Genomic DNA, 25,530 nt, shown 5'->3' with positions numbered 1-25,530 from the left:
AGCGGACCCGGAAACACCCGAGTGCATCCGGAGACGCGCGAGCGGACCCGGAAGGAGCGCCGGGCGCAGCCTGGGAGAGAAAGCCCGGGCTTTGGGCTCCGGCAATGGCGGCGGCGGCGGCCACAAGTGCAGCCGCGGGCGAGGACGGCCAGCGGCAACCACCGGCCGGTACGGGAGGGAGCGAGCGGCTGGAGGCCCCGGGCCTGGCGACTGCGGGGAGAAGGCGGGAAGAGCCCCGGGAACGGGGGGCAGATTGGGAAGGAAGGAGGGGGCGGAGCTCTCCGGGGGGGGGGAAGAGGGGGCGGGGTCGGGCGTTGAGAAAGGGTTGAAGGTCAGGCTCCGAGGGGGGAGGAAGGGGGAAAGGGCGGGATTTGTCGGGGAAAGTGGGTGGGGCTTGTGTTTGGGGGCGGGGCTTTGGGGGAAAATACCAGTGAGTGGAGCTGTGAGCGCGGGGAGGTGGAGCTTGTGGGGCCTGTGGGTGGGGCTTTGCAAGGGGGCGGAGTTTGGGAAAGTTTGGGGGGCTTGTGGGAATTGGAGGCGTGGATAAGGAGCGGAAATTAACTTAGTGGAGAAGTGGGCGGGGCTGTGGAAGGGGGCGGAGTTTGGGAAAGTTTGGCTGGTTTGTGGGCGGGGCTTTGAGGGGGCAGAGTTGGGAAGTGGGTGAGGCTTCCAGCGATGGGCGGAGCTTTGGGGGAAAAGTGGGGTTCCCGGAGAAAGGGAGGCTTTGGACAAAAAGAACATTTCTAGGGAGAGAGAGAGAGAGAGGGTGGGGGCTCGAGAGTGAGTGGAGCTCTTGATAAAGTTGGAACTTTGGGGCAGGACTTAAAGGGATGATGTAAAAAAGATGCAGAATGGGCTTAGACATGGGTGGGATGCTTTGGGGTCTCCGGGAAGCTGAGGCGCAGCCTGGTCGTTGCAGAACCGAGCCCCACCATGAGGGGCGATGGCTGGGAGGCCGAGGCCGGAGAGCTGGCAAGGCTGAAAGCCCAGCTCGGGGCCGCCCTGGCGGAGATGGAGAACATGAAGGCCGTGGCCGAGGTGAGCGAGAGCACCAAGGCCGAGGCCGTGGCCGAGGTGCGCAGGCAGTGCCGGGAGGAGGTGGCATCCCTGCAGACCATCCTCAAAGGTGAGCCCCCCGCCCTGCCCGCTGCTTCCTCGGGACACCCCGGCTCTTGAGCCGAGCCCCCCCCCCCCCAACCCCAGCCTTTTGCATTGCTCCTTTCCTAGCAACATGTCCTAAGGAGATGGTTTTTCTTGGGATGTGGCTATAGAAAGTCACCTTTACAGAAGAGCGGTCTCTGGGATTCATAGGACCAAATGTTATAAATTTAACCACTTTATACACAGAATCTCATTAGCTTCTCACAGCAGCCTTTTGAAGCATTACAGTTACAATAACTCTGGCTTTACCATGATTTTTACCACTGTACCAACTGAAATGCAAGTAATTTTGTAACTTAGGGTTGCCTCAGTTTCAGAGAAATTATGGAATTTGCTTATGGTGACTTAGCTAGTATGTGTCCAAAGCTTGATTTCAAAACCGGGCTCCCCCAAGTCCAGCTTGAGTCCTCTTTGCCCTCTCTCTCTCTCAAGTTACCTTTAACCAGGCTGGCCTACGGAGCTCAGATGAGCCTGAAAGAGCAAAGCTGAGGACCGCTCATTTCAAATCAGCTCTGGGCCTGGTAAACTAGAGGCTGGATGGCCATGTCCATACTGCCAGCTTCAAACTGTTAGAAAAGAAGCCTTTGTACACCTTCAAGGACTGTCAGAGTGGCAGCTGTTGTTATTCTGGTCAGCCTAGGAGACTCAACCCAAACCGAATCCTTCATCTTTTTAAATGGCTGCCTCCAGGTTCTGCACTTGCCAGAACCTCTTTTCTTCTTCATTTTTCAGCCCTTGTTGCTGATCTGATTGTTCCTCAGAGGGGATAGAAAAGAGTCAACCTTGGTGTCAGGAAAAAAACCTGAGCTTCAATCCTTCTAACTACTCATTTCAAATAAGATATATATATATATATATATATATATATATATATATATATATATATAAAGTACCTTGCAAATTCAAAAGCAATATATATATCTGTCAGCTATAATTATTGTTATTTAGAGATTTCTGTCTTCATTGTGACAGTCATTTCAGTCATTAGCTCTCAATCACCTCTAATCCAACCCCTCTGTGCAACAGTTGGGCAAGTAGGTAACTTCCTTTATGCTTTTTTCCCCCTTCAGGGTTCCTTTCCTTTTAACCCCTGGAAATATCTTTTCACTTTTCTCTCCAGTCACCTTTGTCCCAGGGCTCCCTTTCTACCACTTTCTCCTATCACCCCTGATACCATCATATTCCAGGAAACTATTTTCTCCTCTTACCCTCTTTTTCCTTTACTCTTTCCCCTTCAAGACCTCTTTAGCCCAATGCATTCTCTTTTCCTTAGGACTTCCCTAATCTCCCCCCACTCCTAACCCGTTCAGCCATTAAAGGTGAAGAAATTCCATTTCAATGATTCCAAGTTTGACTGTCCCTGTTCCACCATCCCCTTTCATGGGATTCCAACACAGAGAACTAGAAGGGACCTCATGGACCATCTCTCTGGTCAAGCCCTAGCATTTTAAAAATGAAGGAACTGAAAAGATGGAGTGGCTTGCCCCAGGTCATTCTAGTAGTAAGGAGAAGAGAGGAAATCTGTCCCCAGGTTTCCTGGGTTCTTCTCTCATCCCACACTGATTTCCCTTCCTTCTTTCAAGACTCCATTAGTAGCTATGAGACTCGAATTTCTTCTCTGGAGCAAGAACGGAAACAGCAGCTGCAAGACCAGGAGGCAAGAGAGAGGGAGCTGAGCCGGCTGAAGCAGCTTCTTTCTCGTTCTAACCCTCTGGACTCCTTGGAGAAGCAAATGGAAAAGGTTAGAACCAGGGACTCTAGGAAGCCTTTGGGTATCCCAAGAGGAAGCATAAGAGCCCAGTTTGTAGAGTCTTGGGGGAAGAGAGGAAGCTTGACAGGGAAGAAGGACCATAGGGCAGTTAATCAAACAGAGCTTGGTTAAGCCTGGATAAACCCCCAGATAGACAAGGTGGAAAAGGACCCAGGCACAAAGCTTAAAGACACTCATAGAGATTTCAGTATAGCAAAGAATGAGGCCTGAACACAAATAACCACCAAAGGTGATGTTCAGGTCATGGGCACTAGAGTGCCTTCCCACTCAATTAGAAATCTGTTTATAACATTTCAATTTTAATATTGTCTAGATTTATTATTAACTATTTCCCAGTTGCACTTTAATGTGAGGCCAGTGTGTTTGGCTGGTGTTGTATGAAACCCAGGGGGAAAGTCATTAAAAGCCAGAGGTGTCCTAGGGAAATTCTTGGAAGGAATGTCATTAGAGTTGAGATTTAACAGATTTGTAGGAATTCAAGAAGGGGGCTGGGTATGGTAATGGGAGAAAGTGGCCTAGTTCAGGGGTACAGTGCTGATTTAGACTTGGATTCTCAAATAGCTAATCACTTTGTGACCATATCAATTTCTTAGAGCCTCAATTCCCCCACCTGTAAAATGGGGATAATATTTTCACTTCTTCCTCACAGGGTCATTGTGAGGAAGGTACTTTGTAAGCCCTAAAGTACTCTCTAAATATAATCGTTCACAAAGGGAAATAAGACAGATCGAAAAAGGCGTCAGATGTGGAGGTCTTTGTTCCAGGCCCAGTTGTTTGAACTTTACTTGATAAGCACTGAGGGCCACTGGAGATTTTCAAGCAGGTGGTAATCAGGGACAGGTGGAGGAGGAGGGATTTGGGTGGTTTGGTCACTTATTGGCAATGATCTACGCCATCCTCTTGTGTTCCTAGGCTCATGAGGATTCAGAGAAACTTCGGGAGATTGTGCTCCCCATGGAGCAGGAGATTGCAGAGTTGAAGGGGAAGCTCCTAAGGGCAGAGGAGCTGATCCAGGAAATCCAGGGAGGCCAGGTGAAGGAGTGGAGGGGGCTCAGGGAAAGTGGGCCTAGTGGTCAGTGGAGAAAATCCAAAAAGAAGCCTCACACCCAAACTTCTCTTCTTTCTTTTCCCATCTCCTTAGGGTCGTCCTCATTCCCAAAACACTTTGCATGGCTCCACCGATCTGCTCCCTGTGCCCCGGAACCCATCACCTCCCCTGGAGCCACCAGAAGATCTGGGTGTGGATGGGGGTGCTGCTGCTGAGGTCTTTGCCCGAAACTGTGATGACAGTGCCTCCATCTCTTCCTTCTCATTGGGAGGGGCCGGCAACAGTGCCTCCCTGCCCAGAGGACGCCGGGGAATGAGCCCTGAGCAGGAGGAGACCGCATCTCTCGTCTCTACGGGGACCTTGGTTCCTGAGGGCATCTACCTCCCTCCCCCCGGCTATCAGCTTGTGTCAGACCAACAATGGGAACAGCTACAACTTGAGGTGAGGCAGCTTGGAGCTGTGGAGGGATGTGGGGGGCAGTGGAAGGAACAACTGTTCAGTCGCTAGGCAAATGACTTCCCTTCTCAGGGCATCAGTTTCTTCTGTCAGTGAGGCATTGAATCTAATGATCTCTGAGTCTTTTAGCTTCAGATGATAAGATTTCTCAAGTGCCTTCTGAGTGTTCAGGCATCCCTTCATCTTCTGTGTGATGGGAATTTCTGTGCCAGGGGCGGCAACAGCAGGAGGCTTTGCAGCAGCTTCAGAGGCAGCTGGAGGGTGCTGGGCGAGAACGGGATGAGCTCCAGGAGGCCCTGAAGCGGAGCAGTGAAGACTGTGCCAAGCAGGTAGGGGGTCAGCTGAGTCCATGGGCCCCCAGTGGGCTCACTATCCTTTTCCAGCCTTATCAACAGGTCAACCCTGGGGACAGTTGCCTCTTTGATATGATCTCTTCTTGCTCAGGTTCAAGTGCTGCTGGCTCAGGTACAGAACTCTGAGCAGCTTCTACACACTTTACAGGGGACCGTGAGCCAGGCTCAAGAGAGGGCTCAGCAACAAATGGTGAGGAGGCTTTGGGGTAGGAGCATGGACCACCGGGGAAAAGGAGAAACCTTTCTTTCTACAGTCCCAGGCCTCGACCCAGGGGGAGCATAGAGTAGGCCCAAGAGTCTTAATATGGGGTGAGTTAGGAGAGAAGCTAATGGGGGGGGGGCACTGGTTGGGGCAGGCCTTCGGAAACTGAAACTAGTTGGTGTTAGGGAGCATTTCTGAGAAAAGTTTCTGAGTATTGGGATGGGCTTGGGCCTCAGACTACTGCAGCTGCCTTAAGAGTAGGAATTAACCCCCTTTTAATAATGTCTCTCATCTGGCCCCAGGCAGAGCTGGCTGCCTCTCACAAGCGTGTCTGCTATGAAATAAAGCGGCTACATGAAGAGAACCAAGGACTTCGGTGCCAGCAGCCCTTGTCTTTTGGCCCCCAAGTTCAGGAGCCAGAGCATGGAGAAGAGGATGAGCTGCCCCTGCCCACATCTACCCTGGTATGGATGGGGGCTGGGGAAGCCAGGGGAGTCACTCTTCTCTAGTTTGGTTCCCAAGGTGAGAGGGAGAATTTGCTCTGTGACCTTTTGCAATGGAGAATCTGACCTGACTAAAAGAAACTAATCTGGAAAAATTCAGGAGGGGACCTCTGGAATCTCAGGCAGAGAAATCACTTCCTCTCTGTGGTGTCAGTTCCCTCCTTGATAAATGAGAATGGACGATTCCTCTCTCAAGCCCTTTCTAGCCCTTCCACTTGCTGAGGTGTCCACTTAACTGGCTACTCTAGTCCATGTGGTCAGCTGGTGGCCTTTCACACTGCTCCCCACCCTAGGTTCTGGCATCTCTTTTCCAGGAACTCCAGCAGCTGGTGCGGAGCACCAGGCAAGAAGCTCGGGAACGTCGCCGTGCTCAGGAGCATGAAGCCGAGCGCCTGCGAATCGAGATTGTAACTCTGAGGGAGGCCCTGGAAGAGGAGACCACCTCCAGGGCTGGTCTGGGGAGGGAGTTGAGGGTCCAGCAAGAGGAAACAGGTGAGGAGGGTGGGCAAAATGGATTAACAAATCCCAGGGCAGCTGACCAGGGAAAGACCTGAGACCTGACCTCTTCTCTTCTTTCCCCCCCCCACTCACCATTGCCATGACAACACAGAGGTTTTAGAGGGTAAGTATAAGAAGATGGAGGCTGGGCTAGAAGGGGAGGATGGGAAAAGGGAGAAGGGGGCGATGGGGAGAAATGGATCTGATTTCCACCCCCTGACCTCCCAGCCTCCCTGTGTAGCCTAAGGACAGAGATGGAACGGATCCAGCAGGAGCGGAGTAAGGTGAGGGCTCTGGATGGATGGGAATATGGGAGAGAGAGGCTTCTAGAAAAGTTGACCAACTTTTCTCCTCACCCATTTCTCCCCTGCCCCCCACAGGAGGAGCTGCTGCAGCTGCAGGCATCCCAGAGGCAGCCCCCACCCCCACCTGTGGGATGGACTGAGGAGAAGGTCTGAGCAGCAGGCAGCTTATGTTCATGAGCAGAGGGAGGCTGTTCTGGTTTTCCTATCCTGTTCTTTTCTCTACCTACTGTGGCTATAGAGCGGGGACGGGAGGTTGTGCTGCTGCTGTTCCCTCAGCCACAGGCTTTGCCTGGATCTCCTCTCCTTCCCCCCGCCCCACCATGGTGCTGCAGGGTGGGAAGGTAAATGACCTGACTAATCTAGGGCTTCAGATTTTCTTTTGCTCCCACCCCTACCAGGCTCAGCTCACAAACCTTCTCTCAGAACAAAGGGCAAAAGTGCTACGGCTTCAGGCTGAACTGGAGACCAGTGAACAAGTGCAGAGGGACTTTGTCCGGCTGTCCCAGGCCCTGCAGGTATACAGGGGCTCCAGACTGAGCAGGCACTCTGGGGAGGGTGCCCTGACCTGGGTGTCCATACTGAGAAGTGTCTCCAGGCAGGAGGCAGCACCTAGACCTCCCTCCACCACTGTGCCCCCCCCAGCTGTTGCTGAGAGGAAAACAGTTCCTGCTTACATCTGGACATAGAGAATACTGGATGTCCGAGCTGGAGTGGACCTTTGACAGCTCCTTTCTTCCTACTGGGATGACCCAAACAGGAAGCGCTATTTTGTGATGGCTTGCCTTCCATCCCTAGACTTCCCTTGATGGTTATTATATACCATATACTCCCTACACTAGGGAAAAGAGAGTCATCGATTGGACATAGGAGGAGAGTTGAGCACTTCTCTACCTCATATACAACCCTCCTTCCCCACAGGTGCGCCTGGAGAGGATCCGCCAGGCAGAGACCCTGGACCAAGTGCGAAATATTGTGGATGAGACCCCCCTCAGAGATGTGAAAGACATAAAGGACACCTGAATGTAGCAGACAGAGGCCAGCCCCCCTCCCTCCGACATATCTCTGGGGAAAGAATCTGCCTTTTAAGACTCACTCCAGTAATCAAGAATTTCTGGGGTTTGGGGATAATGAAACATAGCCTTCCGCCCCCTCAGGAAAACTGTCCCCTAGCCCCTAGGCCAGCAGTAGAGGGGTTCTCTCCCATCGAGTCCCACCACCCCCTTGTAGCAGGGAACTGGGCCTTTTTGCTCTCAGGGATGATGCACGAGAGAAGGGTGTGACCTCCTCCCCCAGCCAAAGGCACAAGAGCATATTCCTGAAACTCATTCTGTGAGACCCCCCCCACATCCACACTGCCCTTCAGCTGGTTCTGACACTAATTCAGCTTCTGATCTCACCCCTCCACAGTGTCCTGGGTCTAATGGTGTAGCCTCAGCACATGTGCTGTATGTACCCTGGTCATAGCCGCTTTCGTGTGTGCGTAACACTAACATGCTCTCACAGGGGTCATGTATGACTTAACCAGACTTGCTTTTTTTTTTTCCACACAGAAGTCTAGACCAGAGTTTGCTCTCCTTTAATGTCAATAAATTAGCAGCTCAGAGGGTCACCTTGTCCCTACAGCCCCTGCAGCAGGGCCAGTGGGTGGGTAAAAAGGGGGAGGAAGGAGATAGGGTTGAGGTTGTGTTTTATAAACAGGAAAATGAAAGGGGTTTTGGGAGGGAAGGAGCAGAGGAAAGAATGAGGGAGGGATGACTTTGGGGAACAGATCCTGGGAGGTTGTGCCACATCACCGGCTGAAGATATATTTCTCTACCAGGGTGGGGAGAAGGTGGCTGTGAAGGGTATTGGGGACCAGGGGGCTGGTTATTTCCTTCTTTCATCTTCTGGATCTAGAAAAAGAATGGAAAAGGATGGAGGAAGACATAGGGATAAGGGGAATTGGGGGAGAAAAGATTCTACCCACTACCCTAGAGTTATTTCTACCCACCTTTGCACTCCCTGGGGCCCTCTCTTAAGAGTGAACAGCACTCACCTTCAGGTGTGACCCCTTCTTGAAGAGGGTCTTAGACTCAGGTTCCTTTTTCCCACACTCTTCCCCTCCTCCTTCCTCTCCCAATACTCACCTCTCCCTGTCAACTTTTTTTACCACCCCTCGCAGCCATCCCCCATGCATCCCCATTAGCAGCTCTTAGCCCTGCCCCGCTGAGCGCAGTCACAGAACTTCCAAGTTTGGGAGAAGAGGAAAACTTCCATGTAAGATCAAGGAAGTCTTAAACTTCCACAAAATGGGTCAGCAACCCCATTCTCTTGGACAGCAGCAGATTAGGCTCCAGCATGGCGCAGCAGGCGCAGGAGATTGAAAGGATCAAGGGAGGTGGGAAGGGGCAGGCAGGGGGACAGCAGCGTGGAGGAGGGGGTGATACCTGTGACACGGATTCAAAGAGATGAAGGAGGGAAAAACAGGTTACCCTACAGCCAGAGAGGACAGAGAGAAATGAGTTATCAAGAGAAGAGGGTAGAGGACAGGACTGAGACACACCAACAGTTCAAGTCTAGGAGGGTACAGAAGAAGGAAGAGATTGGAATTGTTCCTTGGCAGACAGGTCTGATCAGTGCTTGGGAGGCATATTTCCACCTGGAAAGGAAAGTGTTGAATTTTTCGGAAGTTTTGGGGGGGTTTTTTGGAGGGGGGGATGGGACATGGAGCAGCGCAGAGTTCCTACAAAGGAGAGACAACTTACCCTCCAGGTAGTTCCGGGCAACAAACTTGAGGATTTCATCCAGACCAATAACTGGCAATGAGATCTTGAGGACCATCAACCATTGAGTTAAATCCAATGCCCGCAGTTTGAAAATCATCTGTGGGTGGGCCCAGAGTGAGTGAGATACTATGATATATCCTGTGATACTATTCTGGGGCTGACTAAGGAATCCCAGGAGGAAGGATGAAAAACCCAACCACATCCTTATATAGGACCCAGGCTGAGACTAAATCTCCATCTAGTCCCTATGTTCATCCCCTTGACAAACCTATGATCTTCATCTGAACCCCAGCCCAAGGACCTAAGACCTCAAGGAAGTAGATTACTGGTGATGTCAGGGCACAGGACTTTTCTCACCGGTAGGGGATCAACATAAAGGATGAGGAAATGGAGAGACATGGAAAGGCAAATGGACCCAAGGAGCCAGATGTTCACCCAGGGGGGCATCCGAATTAGGGACTGGTTCTCTGAAAGGCTGAAGTAGGAAGACAGTAGTGATAGGGAAGAGATCAGAGAAAGAGGAACAATTCAGAAAAATGGACAAAGAGGAGAATGTTCAGTGAAGAGAATGTGGGGCTAGGGAATGAGACTTGAAAGGAGCAGCATCCTCACCTGTTGAGAGCATTGCACATCTCAATGGTGACCAGCACAGACAAGGCCATGGTCATGGGCTCTGGAGCTTCAAAGACCTCACAGTCCAGACCCTCAAAGTCAGGATTTCCCTCAGTGCACTGCATGAAGTGAGTCTGCAGAGTGAAGTATGGATCAGAGTTGGGCACTGGAGGTTATTTCCTTATTGCAAGTGAGAGAACCCCAGCTGCTCATAACATCCCTTTTCTGATTCATGTGGTAGTCTCCCTTGGCCCTTCCACCTCCTAGGGAGCCTCCACCCTCCACCAGTGAGCCACTGCCCCCCTTACCAGTTGACTGTAGTTGACATGAGGCCCATCTTCTGCATACATAAACCACCAAGCCGCTGCTCCCACCGTGGCTGCACCCACATAACCTGGAGGGAAAGGGGGAGACAGAAAAGGTCCTTTAGAGAAAGGAATGGAAAATCAGACCAGGGGATACACATCAAGAGAGAGACAAATGGCTGAAGATTCAGAAATACAGTGATGAGCCATATGAGAACAAACGGGAGTTAGAAACAATGGGGGTTGGAGTTAAATCCTATGGGGCAGAGAAGGTGTTACTGACAGAAAGCATTGGGACTTGGTGATAAGGAAGAAAAGAGAAGGTCATAGGAAAAATGTTCCTCACCTCCAATAGCCATGTAGCGGAAGAAGAGCCAGCCACTAATAAGGGGTTCCTTAGGGCTTCTTGGGGGTCGGTCCATGATGTCCAGATCTGGAGGGTTGAAGCCCAGGGCTGTGGCTGGAAGCCCATCAGTCACCAGATTTACCCACAACAGTTGTACAGGGATCAGGGCCTCGGGCAGTCCCAGGGCTGCTGTCAGGAAGATACTGAAGAAGAGAAAAGGGGATCACTCTGATTTCCGGTCCTCTTCTTTTGAGGAGAGGAGGATGCGCCTCTTTTTCCCCCAACTACGGCATTTGAAGAGGTGCCATTTCCCCAGCTCCTGACTCTCCCCTTGCCCCCCCCAATGTAGCTCACCAGACAACCTCCCCAACGTTGGAAGAAATGAGGTATCGGATAAATTGCTTCATATTGTTGTAAATGGCCCGCCCCTCCTCTACAGCAGCCACGATGGTGGAGAAATTGTCATCTGCAAGCACCATCTCAGATGCAGTCTTAGCCACAGCAGTACCAGAGCCCATGGCAATACCAATCTCAGCCTTCTTTAGAGCTGGGGCATCATTCACCCCATCCCCTGTCTGTAGGGTAAAGAGATGAGTGTCTAGTCAGAGGAATCCAGAACTGACTAGCTTCAGGCAGCCCACACACCACGCTTCTTCAACTGTATTGTACATCCCACTTCATTGCTCCTATGGTATCCTCCCTTTTCCTCATGCTAGTCCCTCTCTCATTAAGATTGTAGGGACCTTCATTCTCATGACCCTTCTCTGCACCCTTTCACTATAGTCTACTATAGTAGAGTAGACTATACTTACTGTACCTCCCCCAAGTCTCTGAATCAATTCCTTATCTGTCTCCCTCTCACTACCTCCTCACTTTGCCCCCCAAGTTCTCACCATTGCAGTGATCTCATCAAAGGACTGCAGGAATTCAACAATCTTAGACTTGTGGGAAGGTTCCACCCGGGCAAAGCAGCAGGCACGGCGGCAGGCATCCCGCTGCTCTCCCTGGGGCAGATCATCAAATTCTCGGCCGGTATAGGCTCGACCTGTCACCTCCTCATTCTCCCCAAAGATACCAATGCGCCGGCAGATGGCGATAGCTGTGCCCTTGTTGTCACCTGTGATCATGATGACTCTGATTCCTGCATCACGGCACAGCTGTATAGAGCCCGTGACTTCCTTGCGGGGTGGATCCAACATCCCCACTACTCCGACAAATGTCAGATCCGTCTGAGGAGATCAAACACAGAGATGAGCTCAGACAGAAAGTAATGGAGAAAGGAGATGGGAAATGATTCAGGATATCCCAAGTGAGGAGAGCACCCCATCCTAACTAGTCCATTTAAGAAATGGATGGATGATTGACACACCTTCCAGAGAGCCTAGATTTACCAGGGGACAGGGTGAGCCGAAGGATGAGAAAACAAAGGAGATAGGAGGTGTGACATATGAACCCAAAAGTGAAACAGAAACTTCACTCACCTCTTACTCTGTGGTTTTAATAGTGGCTTGAGGGTAGGTCAAACCAAGTGAGAAAGGATGGGGGGGGGGTTGGGGGAGGGAATTATCACTCTCTAACTCACCTCATACTCCATGAACTTGGCAGAATCATCCAGTGACATTTCCTCTCGCCTGGGTGGAGCATCCCGTGTGGCCAAAGCCAAGCATCTTAGGGTATCCCGGCCTGTGCCCCACTCTTTGATCACAGACATGATTTTGTCCTTAACTGGTGTTGTTAGTGGCACCCTTGTTGTGCCAACCCTAACATAATTACAACGATCAATGACTCCCTCAGGAGCACCCTAAAAGGAAAGAAAAAGAGCTTAGAAACCTCTGTTCTTCTTCCAGAATGTGAAAGAGATAAAGAGAGGTGACAGCTCTGACTGCCCCTACAAAGGATAGAACAGTTGGGCTTTTGGTAAAAGAAGAGGAGGGTCTTTTTCAGGTCCAGGGAGCAGTTCGGAGTACTATTCTGGTTTCTAACCTTGACAAACATCTTGTTTCCTACAGCAGCCCGGGAAGACTTGGCTGGGGAGCAATAGACAGACATGGACTTCCTGTCACGGGAAAACTCCAAGGTGAATTCTTTCTTCATCAGTTGGCGGATCACCTGGACAAGTGGAGGAGAGAAGAGATTGGATTGCAGTTTAGATGGTGATTAGACATAAATTGGTTGGGGTGAAGTGGGGAGGAAGAGGATGAGATAGCACCCTGAAATCATATCTATTACACTAGAGAAAAAAGAGGTCTAGTGACCACAAAAGAACACAGCCAGTTAGTAATATTGTAGAACTAAGTTTGGTCCTTCATGTGGGGATTTTTACTACTAAGTTTTAGAGATGAGATTTAAGCACTCTAACCATTGAGCAATGATGCCTCTGCAGATAGGATAAAAAGGGAAAAAAATCTCTCACTCTATCATCATCATGTCTCATTTGAAACATAATATAAACAGGATAGAGCAGGCCCAGAGGAGAGGCATAAAAATACTTTAACAAGTTAAGAATATGACCTAGGAGTAAAAGTGAAAGGAAATGAAATTATTCAGCCTGGAAGTAAAAAATGATTTGGGAAATAATGTTCCTCTGCTAAACATAATGAAAAATGAAGACCAATTCTCTCCATCTCCATGAGGAAATAAGTCTTTAAAACAATAATATGAGGGGCAGAAAGGGGTTAGAAACAATCATAATAGCTCATAGTTCTGTGCCCTTTAAGGTTTACAAAATGTTCTCCTAGGTGGTGCTAGGTGGTGCAGTGGATAGAGCACCAGACCTGGAGTCAGGAGTACCTGAGTTCAAATCTGGTCTCAGACACTTAATTACCTAGCTGTGTGGCCTTGGGCAAGCCACGTAACCCCATTGCCTTGCAAAAACGTAAAAAAAAAAATGTTCACCTTACAATGACCCTGTCAGGGGAGACAAATATAATTATTCCCAATTCAAGATGAGAGAAGCCCCTTAGACTCACAGAGTTGCAGGCATTGGCCCTCTCCACCTTGGAGAGACTTCTCACATCTGTGTTGAAAACATTCATCTTTTCCACCAGGGTGGTGAGTGCTGTCTCAGTAGCCTCCCCAACCTTCTCATAAACACCTTTGGACTGGGTAGAAATAATAACAGAAATGGTTAACATTCCTACACACACACACACACACACACACACACACACACACACACACACACACACAAACTACTGCTACAGAGAGAAAGGATTTAGAATAATGCTATTTCCTCTCATCCCCACTCCAAACCAGGAAAGGATTCTGCTTTTCCTACTTTTCCCCAGGATTTTCCCTTGTCCTAGCTGGGAGGCAATTACTGAGTGGGAGTTTGGTTTAGGAATAGAAGATACTCTTGCTCCTTACCTCATTGAAGTCCAAGGAAGAGTCATTGCAGAGGGCACAGATGGTGGCCAGCTCTACCAGTCCATCGTACTGACCTGCCCGGATCGGCTTATCATTCTTCAAGCTGTGGGGGTTTGGGGAGGAGCATGAAGGGGAAAGACAGAGGGAAAGGGAAAGGCAGAGGAGGACAAGGAAGGGGTGGATTGGAAAAGCAGTGAACAGGTGGTCAGAAAGGGATAGTAAAGAAAAGTGGTGGGTAACCCATGGAACATGGGATGGGACAGGTAGGAGGGAATAAGTCTGGAGGGGAAGGGAAGAAGACAAAAATAGCAGAGGAAGATAAAAGAAACAGTGATTGAATGTAGGGCCCAGAGAGAGAAAGAGAGAGAGATGCTAGTCAAAAGGATTATATGGAGGAAAGACAAGGCTGAAGGAGAAAGGGAAAATCTGGGGAGGGAAATCTTGGCCACTTACACTTCACCCTCAGGGGCATATGTGGAACCAGTGATGGAAAATTCATTCAGAGAGCAGAGATCCCCATCTACCTTATCAATAACAAACATCTGCAGGAGGTAAAAGAGGAGAGAGGAAGGTAAGAAAAAGTCTCTCTCAGATCTGATTAGGCAGTCAAGGCTGGATGCATTCAGCAAGATGAGCAACCTGCACTATCTAGCCAGGTATCTAACTCTTGGCACCTCCCTTCTCTTTAAATGTCCTAAGCTCTCTCCTAGAATTAGACATACAATAAAAAAAGTTATTTGTCACTATTAAGGGGAAACTAATTTTTCTAACTTCTTCCCCTCCCCCAATATTTCCCAGACTAATGGTGATAGTAGCAGGCTTCCAGTATGCAACTGCTTTTAGCTTGCCTTAATCCTCCCCAATCAAATTTCCCTCAAGCTTTCCTTATACTGTATAATGAGGGCAAGGATGGAGTCTTATTTATAACAGTGAATATTCTAAAGTTAACAACAGTCTATTCCATTTTAAAAGCTGAGCCAGGGAGTGGCAGTGAGAGCAGCTGGGTTGAGAGGGAAAAGCCCTCTCCTTCTATGGAGTGAACACAGAGAAAGGGTGACATAGGATGACTCTCTGCACACCCAGCATCAGTGCTACCTTCAGTTAATGCTTTGAGTTTTTTCTAGGCCAAAATAAGTGGACACAATTAATAAGGGGTAAGGTGAGGAGAGCTAGTCTGACACCTCATCCCCCAACCACTGGGTCATCTGCTGGGAGGCAAAGGTTAACTCTACTTCCAGCCCCCCTCCCAGGTTTCTGTCCACTGACCTTGCAGACAGACATCTGGTTAGTAGTGAGGGTGCCTGTCTTGTCAGAACAGATGACTGAGGTGCAGCCCAGAGTTTCCACAGAGGGCAGGCTCCTCACAATAGCATTCTTTTTTGCCATCCGGCGGGTACCCAGAGCCAGACAGGTGGTGATGACGGCCGGCAGACCTGGAGGTCAGATGGGGGGGGGGGGGGGTAAAGAGTGAATGGAATCCCTGGAAGGGGCAGTCATGAGAGATAATAGGAAAACAGAGGGCCTACTGTGGTGCCAACCCAGGTACATCATGATACCCTGGGAAGAAACGATTCTAATAAGATAGAACAAGACAATGAGGCAAAGCTGGCACATTAGGGAACAGTTGTTCTTCCACTTAGGACCAGGTGGGGGCGCAAAGGGAACAGGTAAGGGACAGAAATCAAGAGGCAGGCAGATGGAGTGATGGAGAAGTGAAAAGGATAGAAAGGTTTCTGGCACCTTCAGGAATAGCAGCCACAGCCAAGGCCACAGCTATCTTAAAGTAGTAGATGGCCCCGCGGAACCAGGAGCCTCCGTGGACAGGGTCATTGAAGTGGCCAATGTTGATCAGCCAGACGGCCACACAGATCATGGAGATAACCTTAGATAGCTGCTCTCCAAACTCATCGAGCTTTTGCTGCAAGGGCGTCTTGTCCTGCTCTGTGGCTGCCATCTGGTCCCGAATTTTCCCAATCTCTGTACTCACTCCAGTGGTTGCCACGATACCTACTGCCTTTCCTGCAGCAATGTTGGTGCCCTAGGAGGTGGGGACCAGACACAGGTAAATTGAGTGAAGGGCAACATCTCTCATTCCCCAAAGAGACCTCTGATCTCACTGGGAAGATGGGCACTCTCTGGGTAGGGCTGGTGAGGATTCTCTGATCTGCACCCTGGCACAATCCCCTCATATCCCACTCTCTAAAAGGACAGCCCTGACCCACTATTCCTCCAGTACAAATGAGCAACAGCTGATCCTAAGGAACTCACCGAGAAAAGCATATTCTTCTTGTCCTGGTTGACAGCTCGTGGGTCAGGGACAGGATCTGTATGCTTGATAACAGAGACAGATTCCCCTAAAGAGAAGGGTAGGAAAATTAAGCTGATTATATTTCATCCTTCTGGCTTTCAGTGTTCTACTCCTCCCAACAGCCTATTCCAAGGAACATCATTCCATCAGTGTCCCTTGTTAAATAAAAATGGCTCCAGAAATTAAGAAACTTGTCTTTTTTCCCCAAGAACTCCCCACCTGTTTTCCATTACATTTTGCATTCCATGGTGCAAAGAGGCCTGTTCTAAGTCTGATAGGGAGACACCTTTGCTTAAGTCCTGGACTCCCTTAGCCTAAAGAGGAACTTTCTCCAAGGAGAAAGCAGTCAGACAAGATTATCTCTAAGGTTCCTTATAGCTCTAACTGTCTATGAGAAACAGAATATTATATTATTTCCTAAACAATTTTTTCAGGATTCTTTGAGGTGTTACAACATCCTAGGTTTTCTCCATTTCAGTGAGGAGAGATGTAGATGTTTTTGAGAAAGAAGACAGGATGAAATCTAATGTAGTTTGGAGGGGGAAATTTGAATATAAAGGGCAGATGAATTGAGAATGGGGGGGCAGTTAACATTCCTTCTTCCTCCCCACACTTCTACTGTATCCCAATAGATCCCCATATGTCATGAACTGGAAAAATTTGGAAAACAATGAAACAATGGGCAGTGTCTACCAGAAACCTTGAGAAGGGCTTAGAGTCATTTGTAATTCTTTTCCTTTTCTGAGGATCTCTACCTCTTCCTCCTCCTCCTTTTCCCAATATCTCTTCTTCTACCTAGTGCAACCTCCCACCTAGGCAAATTCTCACCTGTCAGGATGGACTGGTCAACCCGAAGGGTAGTAGATTTGATGGACAGGATACGGATATCTGCAGGCACTTTGTCACCCACTGTGGAGGGGGGAAAAAAAAGGTCAGATGTAGAGGAAAGCTTGTTTCTTTACTCCTGGAAACTGTGGGAGGAACAAGAGGAGAAAGAAAGATAGATATGTGTAAGGACAAAAGGATAAACTATTGGTAACAAGATGCCTAAAGTGAACCTGAAACAGTACACTATGAACAAAATTCAGGCTACATTTGTATCTAGGATAAGAAAGGAAATATTTGAAGGAAAAAAAATTTGTATTAAATATCTCTAATAAGGGTCTGAAATCCAAGGTATATAAGGTACTAACAGAAATAGATAAGATCAACAACCATTTCCCGATGGTAAAAGATGAACAAACATTTCTCAAAAAAACCTGAAAACTATTAAAAACCAGATAAAAGATTGTTCTTAATCACACATAATAAAAAGACATGTGAACCAAAACAATTCTAAAGATTCACCTCATGCCCAGAATATTAGCATAATGAAAGATGTGAATAAGCCCATTTTTGAAGCATTATGGAAAAACAGTCACTTAATGATGAGTCGTTTCAATTGTAATTGACTCTTTATGACCCTTTTGAGATTTTCTTGGCAAAGATTTTTGAGTGGTTTCCTTCTCCAGCTCATTTTATATATATGAGGAACTGCAGCAAACAGAATTAAGTGACTTGCCCAGGGTCTCATAGTTGGTAGATGTTTGAAAATAGTTTTGAACTCAGAAAGATGAGTCTTCCTGACTTCAGGCCCAGTTCTCTCTCCATTTCACAACTCTATTGACAGAGGTAGAAATTGGTCCAATCATTTTGGAAAGCAATTTGGAATTATACTAAGAAAGTGACTAGACTTTCTGCTTCCTGATATGCTTGCCACAAGACATAGATCCCAATCAAAAATAAGAAGGTTCCATTTAATATACAAATGTTGATTTTTTTGGTAATAGCAAAGAACTGAAAATGAAATAGGTGTCCATTAATTAGGCAATGGAAAACTAAATTATGGTACATGCATGTAATGAAATATTACTGGAGTATAAGAAAAAATGAATATGAATATGGAGAAACACAGGAAGACAGATTAATTGAATGAAGCAAAGCCAAATAAGTGGAGTCCAGAAAACAGTATATACAATGACTAAAACCATGTAAATGGACCCCCCCAAAAAAAAACCAAAATGAAAGCTTTATAATTATACAGACTGAACTTGGCCCTGAAGAAGTGTGAGAATATGTTTTCTTCACTTCTTTGCAGAGGTGGAGGCCTGTAGGTACAGTGCATCTAATGAATGACTTGGTTGAGGTGTTTTAATTTTGATGAATTGTTTATTTTCTCATATTTAATTTTTAATTTTACATTATGAGGGTTGGCTCTCTGAGTGAGAGATGGATAAGGATTATATTCAAGAGTGTCAATTATATAAAAGTAGAGAATAGGAACACTATGTATGTGTGGGGTGTGTGTATGTACAAATATATATATATATGTGTGTGTGTGTGTGTGTGTGTGTGTGTAAATACATATATATATATATATATGTATATATTTGATAAGGAAGCAGTATGATAAAAGGACTCAAGGATGGGGAGGTATAAAAGGTCAGAGAAAGAAAGATAAAATGTAGCCAAGAAAAAGAGGGGGGGGAAAAAACAAGAGAGAGGCAAATGAGCTTGAAAAAGAAAATGGGGAGAAGAGAGAAGAGGTTGAAACAGTCATGAAAGCGAGAAACAGAAAGACTAAGAAAAAGTTGAAAAAAAAGAGAAAATGATGGGGGGAGGATCAGACATGATCAGATAAATAAATAAAGTGAATGAAGGCAGGAGGAGAATAGTAAAGAGAGAAAGAGAAGTAGTATGCCAGGAAATAAAGTGAAGGGGGAAAGTAGGATAAATTCATCACTTTCTCACTTCTATCCTCTTGCCACCTGTTTTTGCAAATTGAATTCCCACTCAACAGAGGTCACTTCTTTCAGGAAGTCTTCCCTGATCCCTTCTACTTGGAATCAACCTTCCTCCTCAGAATGGAGGCAGTATTTGGTTTTGAACCTCTTTAAAAGTATCTATGTTTTCTCTTCCTGATAATGTCTATGGGAGTCTTAATCTTAATCTTGAACTTAAAAAAAGATACAAGAATTTCAAATATAATTTAATTTCTTTGTAATCCTGTGTGTTTTGTTTTATGCATTTAGAAATGCATGAGAAAAAAAGAAATATTATTAGGAGAAGGGGTCCGTGGACTTCACCGGACTGCTGAAGGGATCCATAACAAAAAAAGATCAAGAATTTTTGTCTATGAGCTCCATGAGAGTTAGGAGTGTCTTCAAATTTCCCTACTACCTAACACAATGCCCAATACGTACACATAATGGTTATTAATATTTACTGAATAACTGACTGACCAAAAGGATGTGAGACAGCAAATCATATGAAAAGGAGCGAGTAACATAGAGAAACAAGATAGAAAAATGGGGGAAGGAAGTGAAAGAAGGGGAAATAAAAAAGAGAGATGCATATATACAAACTGGGAATAGAGATTGTAGACTCAGAAGTAGGAGAGAGCCAGAAGTAGATCAATTAATACTAGGAATTAATTGCTGAACAGACAGATGCCATGCTGTGGGGTGACCTCTCCAATTTAAGGACCTTTTAGGGAACAGGAAAACATTCTCTGAGACCTCAGTCTAACAAATTCAATCCTTCTGTATGGTCCTGGGAGGGGGAAGGATACATCCTTACCTCACCTTCCTTCCATTATTGGGGTACAGGAAGTCTACCCCAATCATCCCTGAGACCATCCCTCTTGAGGACAGAGGAAACAAGGGAGGGAAGAGGCTGGCTGATAGTGGGACACCATGTCACCCTATCCCAGGCAGTATTTATAGACGGTCATGGCCCTGGCTCCAAACTGTGTTGCCGCTGGGTTGGGGCACAGGAGGGAAATCCTCAGCACCCACCTCTTCACTTGGCTACTCTCCCTAGAGTCTCCATACTCTCATATTGGGGTACTGAAAAGGGGAGAGGATTTATCTATGCCACAGGACCCAGAGGGATGGAGGGAAGCCCTGGTCAAAAGAGCAAATATAAAAACCGCTGAAGGGGACAGAATCTTCGTAATCTTAGCCGCCTGGCCCCCACCCCCTCCCCAGTTAGGCATTAAGTGTCCCTCGGTTTCTGAGAGGCGGGGACACTCCTCAAACTCCCTCCCTCCCCACCCCAACACCAGGTCTCGTGCTCTCTCAGTCGCCCATGTTTTCCATACATGGCCGGGGGCTTGATCTCTGGGCCACCCACGCTCCTTCCCCTCTGAGACTCCTCAAGGGCACTGAGAGGTCAAGATTTATAGCTGACGAAGCTTGGGGTGGGGGAAGGAGGGGGAAGCTAAGCAAGGGGTGGGGATGATGGGGCCCATTGGCAAGGCCCTGGGTCCACCTGTTGCTAACAAGTGCCGGGTGAGAGGGGGGGCAGGGGGTTCTGCTTTCAGCCACAGGGACAGGACTGGCTGTTCCTGTTGAGACTCTAGAAGGGGGCAGCTGCTGGGGGGCGCTGATGAAGGGGGGAAGACTGAGTGCCCTGGGGTGACCTCCTTAGGAGTCTAGGAAGGAGGAGCTAAGACCTTCCTACCTCTCCCTCACAACCTCCTGGGCCTCAATGCCTCCATCTTAACCTTTCAGTGCTAACAACTCCTCATTCAGACACAAAAAGATGAACAAATTCTCTCTGTACACATAAAGACACACATAATTCACAAGGCTCCCCATTCTCTTCCTCTCCTCCCCTCCAGTTCCAGGCCATAGAACTCACCAGCCACCTCCACGATGTCTCCAGGAACAATGTCCCGGGCCTTAATCCGCTGCACTGACTTTCGGTCAGCCCTGTACACTTTGCCCATCTCAGGCTCATACTCCTTAAGAGCTTCAATGGCATTTTCTGCATTACGCTCCTGTAGAGGAGACAGCAGGGAAAGAAACAAGATGATCAGTAGGGACTTCAAGAAGGAAAGGAGGGACAAGTAGCGGGTGGGGAGTAGGAGTCAGGGAAGAAAAATGGTCCCTTCAAAGATTAGACTTATAGAAGGAGACTAGTTATAGAATGGATTGTCTGAGACCTAAGTGTGAGGGGTGTCATTAATGTTATCTAGAGGAAACAGAGGAATAACAGAACAGTTAGTATTTGCAGGTTGCAGGGATGGAATGGAAGACCAAGAAACTAAATGAAGAGGGAAGGAAATATCAATGGGGAATAAATGTAGAGAAAGAGAATGATGGCTGAACAGGAGTGAAAGGGAGAGAAAGGAAACAACCAAGGACCAGGGGAAGGTCAGAAAGAAGGGGATAGGAAAAATGGACAAGAAAAACCAAGGCCTTTGGTGGTTGAGTATGAAAAACTAGAATGGGGGAAAAATACTTGCATGAACCAACAAGAAAGGTAACATAAATCGAGAGTCAAAAGGTTTTGGAATAAGAGAATATTAATGAGAAGGGCAAAAAGCTAGGAGTGACCCCCTTAAAGGAGGGGAATTGGAATTGGAAATTGGAAATCAAGATGGTACCACACACAAGGGGTGAGAGGGAGAGGGGGTGAGAGTAATCCTGACCTGCCAAACCCCAACAATGGCATTGGCAATGAGAATGAGGAGGATAACGAAGGGCTCAACAAAAGCTGTGATGGTCTCCTCACCTTCCTCAAACCAGGCCAGCACCTGTGGGAAGGAGATAGCGTCAATGAGACTGCCCCAGAGAAGGGCAGGAAGTAGAAGGGTTAATTTAATACATACCACCAGCTGTCCAGGTTGGTGGAATTAGGATTACAGATGCATAATCACACTTACAACTATCTAGAGGGCTGCTGGCATCATTCTTACACATCAGTGTCCACCTCTCATATGCAGATATTCTTGCTTACAGGTATTGGGGACCCAATAATAACTCATAGTTATATAGTAATATAGCTTTTGAGGGCTTAAAGTACTTGTCTTCTAACTACTGGGGGAGGTAAATAGATACTACAATTATTGTTAACCCTATTTTACAGTCAAGGAAACTTAAGGTTTGGTGGGATTTAAATAATTTTGCTTGTGGTTCCACAAGTGTCTTGAGGTTGGGTTTTGAATCCAGGTTTCTAGATTCTAAGTCTAACATTCCTAACACTATGCCTCTCCAGACAGGAGATACATAAGGATGGATGATTTATTTCAGGTTTCTTTACATAACTACACCCAGGATAGATTTCTGCACAGAGACCACCCAAAGTCTCCTGACACTCCTTCCCTACAAATAGGAAAACTGTTTTGCAAAAACACTCCCCATTTGAATAGACATTTCAATCTACCCGGCTGCCTAAGCCCTCCCCACCAACCCCAGCCCAGGGTTGGGGGGGTGGGGGTTCCAATTTCAAGAGAGCTTTGGGGAGATAGGGTTACTGATCCTCGTGCACACACACCCGGGTCCAGCTGTTTTCCCTACCCAGCGACAGCTTCAGCAAATGTCAAGATATAAACTTGAGAGGGGAAAAGGAGGGCCCTGACAGCCAAGAAGAAAGGGAATCGGGGTGAGGAGGGAAAGGGACCTGGAGGACAAATTTCCAGGGGCTGAAGGGATGATCAGTGAGCATGTGAGGGAGGGAGGAGCTGCTGTAGGGCTGGGGAGGGAAGATGAGATTTGACCCCAATCAGAGATGCAGTGGCCGGCAGGAGGGTGGGTGGGTGGGGGCCGCTGGAATCTATAGCCAAGGGAGAAATAGGGAGGGGATATGGGAATGGTAGGATGGGGAAGGAGATATGCCGGGTGACGGCAGGAGGACTAGGGAGTTGTTTCAAAGAGGAAAGAGACAGAGGCTTGGGGGACACCAAGGTCAGAGTTTTTGCAGATTAATTTGGAGGAGAAACCTGGAGGTTGTGGGAGCTTAATGGAAGGCTGCAGGGAGCCAGACCCTCTCCTGGGGAGGGTGGAGAAGAAAAGAAAATCAGGGGTGGGTCACTTGGAAAATGAGGGAAGAAAAGATCCAGGGTGCTAGCTGATGGGTCTATCCTGCTGTTCAGGGAGGAGAGCTGCTTTGTTATTATTACTGCTCTTGCTATTATTGTTATTATTATTATTATTATTTCCTTCACCCTTTAAGCTGCAGGCAGTGTGAGGTGTAGAATTTGAGTTCCAGAGAATTTCCCCAGGAAAAGCAGCCAGAGTCTAAGGGGAGGGGGAGGTGTCCCTAGTCCCTCACTTGATCCCCCCTGTTTGCAGCCATCTGTCCCTGCTCCTCCCCGAGGGTCCCTGAACAGACCCTTCAGGCTTCCCTCAACTCTGCTCTGGACCACATGGTTGATGATGAGTCTTGGTTTCCAATACTAAGCTGAATGATTGCCCCTCCCTCTCTCCATCATCATCCATCCTCCTTCTCCAGATCTAAAACCTCATAGTATGAGCCAGTGCTATGAACCTATCATCACTTCTTCAGTACATGTGATGATATTGATGAAAATAATGACAAATCTCTAGAAAAGATTTTGCATAGCACTTTTTCCTCTCAACAATTATTATCACCCTTTTTGAGACGAAATAGGATCTGAGAGGGAAGGGAATTCAATAACTTAACTTCCATAGCTTCTCCCTTATCCCCAATTCTTTGTTACCTCATGGAAAGTGCTTTTCCTCCCATGGTCCCTCAACCCTCTTCCCCTACCCTAGTGCCATTTGCTGAACTTACAAAGGAAATGCAGGCAGCCAAGAGAAGGATCCGAACGAGAAGGTCTTCAAACTGCTCGACCACCAGCTCCCACAGGGACTTGCCTGGGAGAGGAAGGCAGGGGAAAGGAGAAGATAGCCGCATCCAGGCAGATGGAAATGATCAAAGAGAAAAATGCTGGATGTTTGGGATTAGGGCTAAGGAAGAAAAAGGCTAAGAAATTTGGGGAGACAAGGAGAGAGGGGGATGAAAGGGAAAATTCCCAGCTCTGAGCAACTCTTCCTAAGGAAGAAGAGGCAGACCTCAGTGGGAGAAAGAGTGGAAATTTCTTTTGTATTTTTGGGGGGGAGGAGGAGGGTTGGTGATAAAAGGATGGACAATGAACAAAACAGAAATGAGAAGCTCTAAAGACCCTTCTGGTGGACTTTAATCATTGATGAAAGGACTTTAAGCAAGAGAACCTAAATACAAAAGGAGTGGGGCAGAAAGACTGGAGGGTGGGATGAGAGAAGGGGAGGAAGATATACAGAGAGTATTTGACTCACCTTCTTCTGCGGGAAGTTCTGGGATAGGATTGGGAGAGAAGAGAATAAAACAGTTCATTTAGGACCCAGTCTCTTCTACCCAACATTTCTTCTATAATGTTATGGCCAAAGTGAAATAATTAGGCCACAAAATGAGAAAGTGAGACAAACTACAGATGATTCGAGCCTTGGAGATGCTACCCCTACCAATTCCCACTTCCCTTCCAGAATTCAGTTATCCTATCCCTCACTTCCCCCCCCACCCCCCATATCAAAGGGAAGGGACCATATTAAGGAAGACAGATAATCAACTCCAATTCCAAATACTCACCATTGTGTCCATATTTCTCTAGGTGTCTTTTAACTTGGTCAGGGCTGAGGCCAGTGTTCTCATTCACCCCAAAATAGGCCAGGCATTCCTCCGTTGACTTGGAGTGTGCAGCCTCCATCTTGCTCCCTTCCTGGGGGCCAGGGGCCGGTGCGTTCTTTCTAGGGGGTCTCTTTCACACGTGGGGGATTTCCTCTTCAATCTCACCACCTGCTTTTCTGTCTGTCTCTCTTCAGCCCCCCTGATGGGCTTGTCTCCCCTCCACACAACTCTGACCCCCGTCCAACCTACAGCAGCCGGCCACCCCCCCAACCCCCAGCTGGCCCTTATGAGTGAGTTGAGGGGGTGCCCAACCCCCCCACCAGCCTCAGGATTGGCTGGCCAAGACCCTAACAGGAGGGGCCAGAAGAGAGAGGTATTTTTGCTGACAGAGGGGGAACAGTGGGGCTGCAGCCTGAGATGTCACTCATAAGACCAAAGTGGCCCCTGCCCCAGGAAAAGAGGGGGCAGGGGGAGACTAAGATTGTCTCCTATGTTGCTCATCTTCCCCCCAACTAACTTCCCTAGCTTCCTCTCTCCATCAAATTCTATCCTCCTCAAACCCAATCTTATCCTATTCCATTACAACCTCCTTTCAACCCTTCCATCCCTTTTCTCCTTTCCCTTTTTTTCCCTTTCGCCCATTTGTTCCCTCCATCATAACTCGCACCTGGACAACCCAGTCTGTCCCTACAGTCATAACTTTCAGCATCTCCTTCATCCTAATGAAATAAAGGAGAAACACACAGAGTCTGGAATTATGCAGCCAAGTGAAAGGGCCAGGGAAATATAAGACAAAACTAGAGGGGAGATTTTCTATTGTGGGCTAGGAGAGAGCAACTCTAGAGGGGCAAATGGAAATGAGGAGGGGAGAGGGTCAAAGGGGCAGGGCAGAAGGTGGTAACCTGAACCCAGGGAGGGGGGCAGCAGGAGCCATCAACATGGGATTTAGTGTCCAAGTGCTGGTGAGTAGAGCCAGGACTCTGTGTACCCCCTGCCAACACCAACTCCCCACCTGCCCTCCTAAAGCCATGGGAAACACAAGTCCCTGCCCCACCACTCCTGATAGAGAATCCCCCC

The 25,530-nt window shown here is 47.9% G+C and overlaps 2 protein-coding genes across 4 annotated transcripts; one reads left to right on the top strand and one right to left on the bottom strand.

Moving 5' to 3' along the window:
• Nucleotides 1-43: 43 nt before the first annotated feature.
• On the top strand, nt 44-11,848 carry RABEP2 (rabaptin, RAB GTPase binding effector protein 2). 2 transcript variants are annotated; one of them, XM_074197363.1, is made up of 14 exons: nt 44-168; nt 920-1,126; nt 2,745-2,902; nt 3,845-3,964; nt 4,074-4,421; nt 4,649-4,765; nt 4,938-4,979; nt 5,294-5,455; nt 5,809-5,986; nt 6,105-6,116; nt 6,221-6,276; nt 6,373-6,444; nt 6,696-6,812; nt 7,216-11,848. In XM_074197363.1, exons 1-14 carry the CDS (start codon nt 105-107, stop codon nt 7,315-7,317), a joined length of 1,755 nt encoding a protein of 584 aa, XP_074053464.1. In that variant the 5' UTR covers nt 44-104; the 3' UTR covers nt 7,318-11,848. The 2 variants fall into 2 exon arrangements, with proteins under 2 accessions (XP_074053464.1, XP_074053463.1); XM_074197362.1 differs by having other exon boundaries at nt 4,881-4,979.
• Nucleotides 7,858-24,706, bottom strand: ATP2A1 (ATPase sarcoplasmic/endoplasmic reticulum Ca2+ transporting 1). 2 transcript variants are annotated; one of them, XM_074197361.1, is made up of 23 exons: nt 24,415-24,706; nt 24,105-24,122; nt 23,581-23,663; nt 21,476-21,580; nt 20,683-20,821; nt 16,828-16,908; nt 15,960-16,045; nt 15,432-15,729; nt 14,958-15,124; nt 14,145-14,233; nt 13,692-13,794; nt 13,295-13,426; nt 12,309-12,434; nt 11,908-12,126; nt 11,219-11,554; nt 10,680-10,900; nt 10,326-10,528; nt 9,983-10,068; nt 9,675-9,808; nt 9,420-9,537; nt 9,042-9,159; nt 8,724-8,769; nt 7,858-8,189 (listed from the first exon to the last, which is right to left on the bottom strand). In XM_074197361.1, exons 1-22 carry the CDS (start codon nt 24,530-24,532, stop codon nt 8,765-8,767), a joined length of 2,985 nt encoding a protein of 994 aa, XP_074053462.1. In that variant the 5' UTR covers nt 24,533-24,706; the 3' UTR covers nt 7,858-8,189; nt 8,724-8,764. The 2 variants fall into 2 exon arrangements, with proteins under 2 accessions (XP_074053462.1, XP_074053461.1); XM_074197360.1 differs by lacking the exon at nt 8,724-8,769.
• Nucleotides 24,707-25,530: the final 824 nt, after the last annotated feature.

Source organism: Macrotis lagotis, chromosome 8 (assembly GCF_037893015.1).
Source record: "Macrotis lagotis isolate mMagLag1 chromosome 8, bilby.v1.9.chrom.fasta, whole genome shotgun sequence".
Taxonomy (NCBI): Eukaryota; Metazoa; Chordata; class Mammalia; order Peramelemorphia; family Peramelidae; genus Macrotis; species Macrotis lagotis.
Note: the sequence above shows the minus strand (reverse complement) of the source record. Positions and strands in the feature narration are given on the sequence as shown.

Coding starts and splice junctions, on each gene's coding strand:
- ATP2A1 (XM_074197360.1), bottom strand. CDS start 24,532: ATGGAGGCTGCACACTCCAAGTCAACGGAGGAATGCCTGGCCTATTTT. Junction 20,822..21,475: donor CCATTGTTGGGGTTTGGCAG/GTCAGGATTACT, acceptor TCTCCTCTACAG/GAGCGTAATGCAGAAAATGC. Junction 10,901..11,218: donor TTGATGAGATCACTGCAATG/GTGAGAACTTGG, acceptor TTTACCCTACAG/ACAGGGGATGGGGTGAATGA.
- RABEP2 (XM_074197362.1), top strand. CDS start 105: ATGGCGGCGGCGGCGGCCACAAGTGCAGCCGCGGGCGAGGACGGCCAG. Junction 4,422..4,648: donor GGGAACAGCTACAACTTGAG/GTGAGGCAGCTT, acceptor TTTCTGTGCCAG/GGGCGGCAACAGCAGGAGGC. Junction 6,277..6,372: donor TCCAGCAGGAGCGGAGTAAG/GTGAGGGCTCTG, acceptor TGCCCCCCACAG/GAGGAGCTGCTGCAGCTGCA.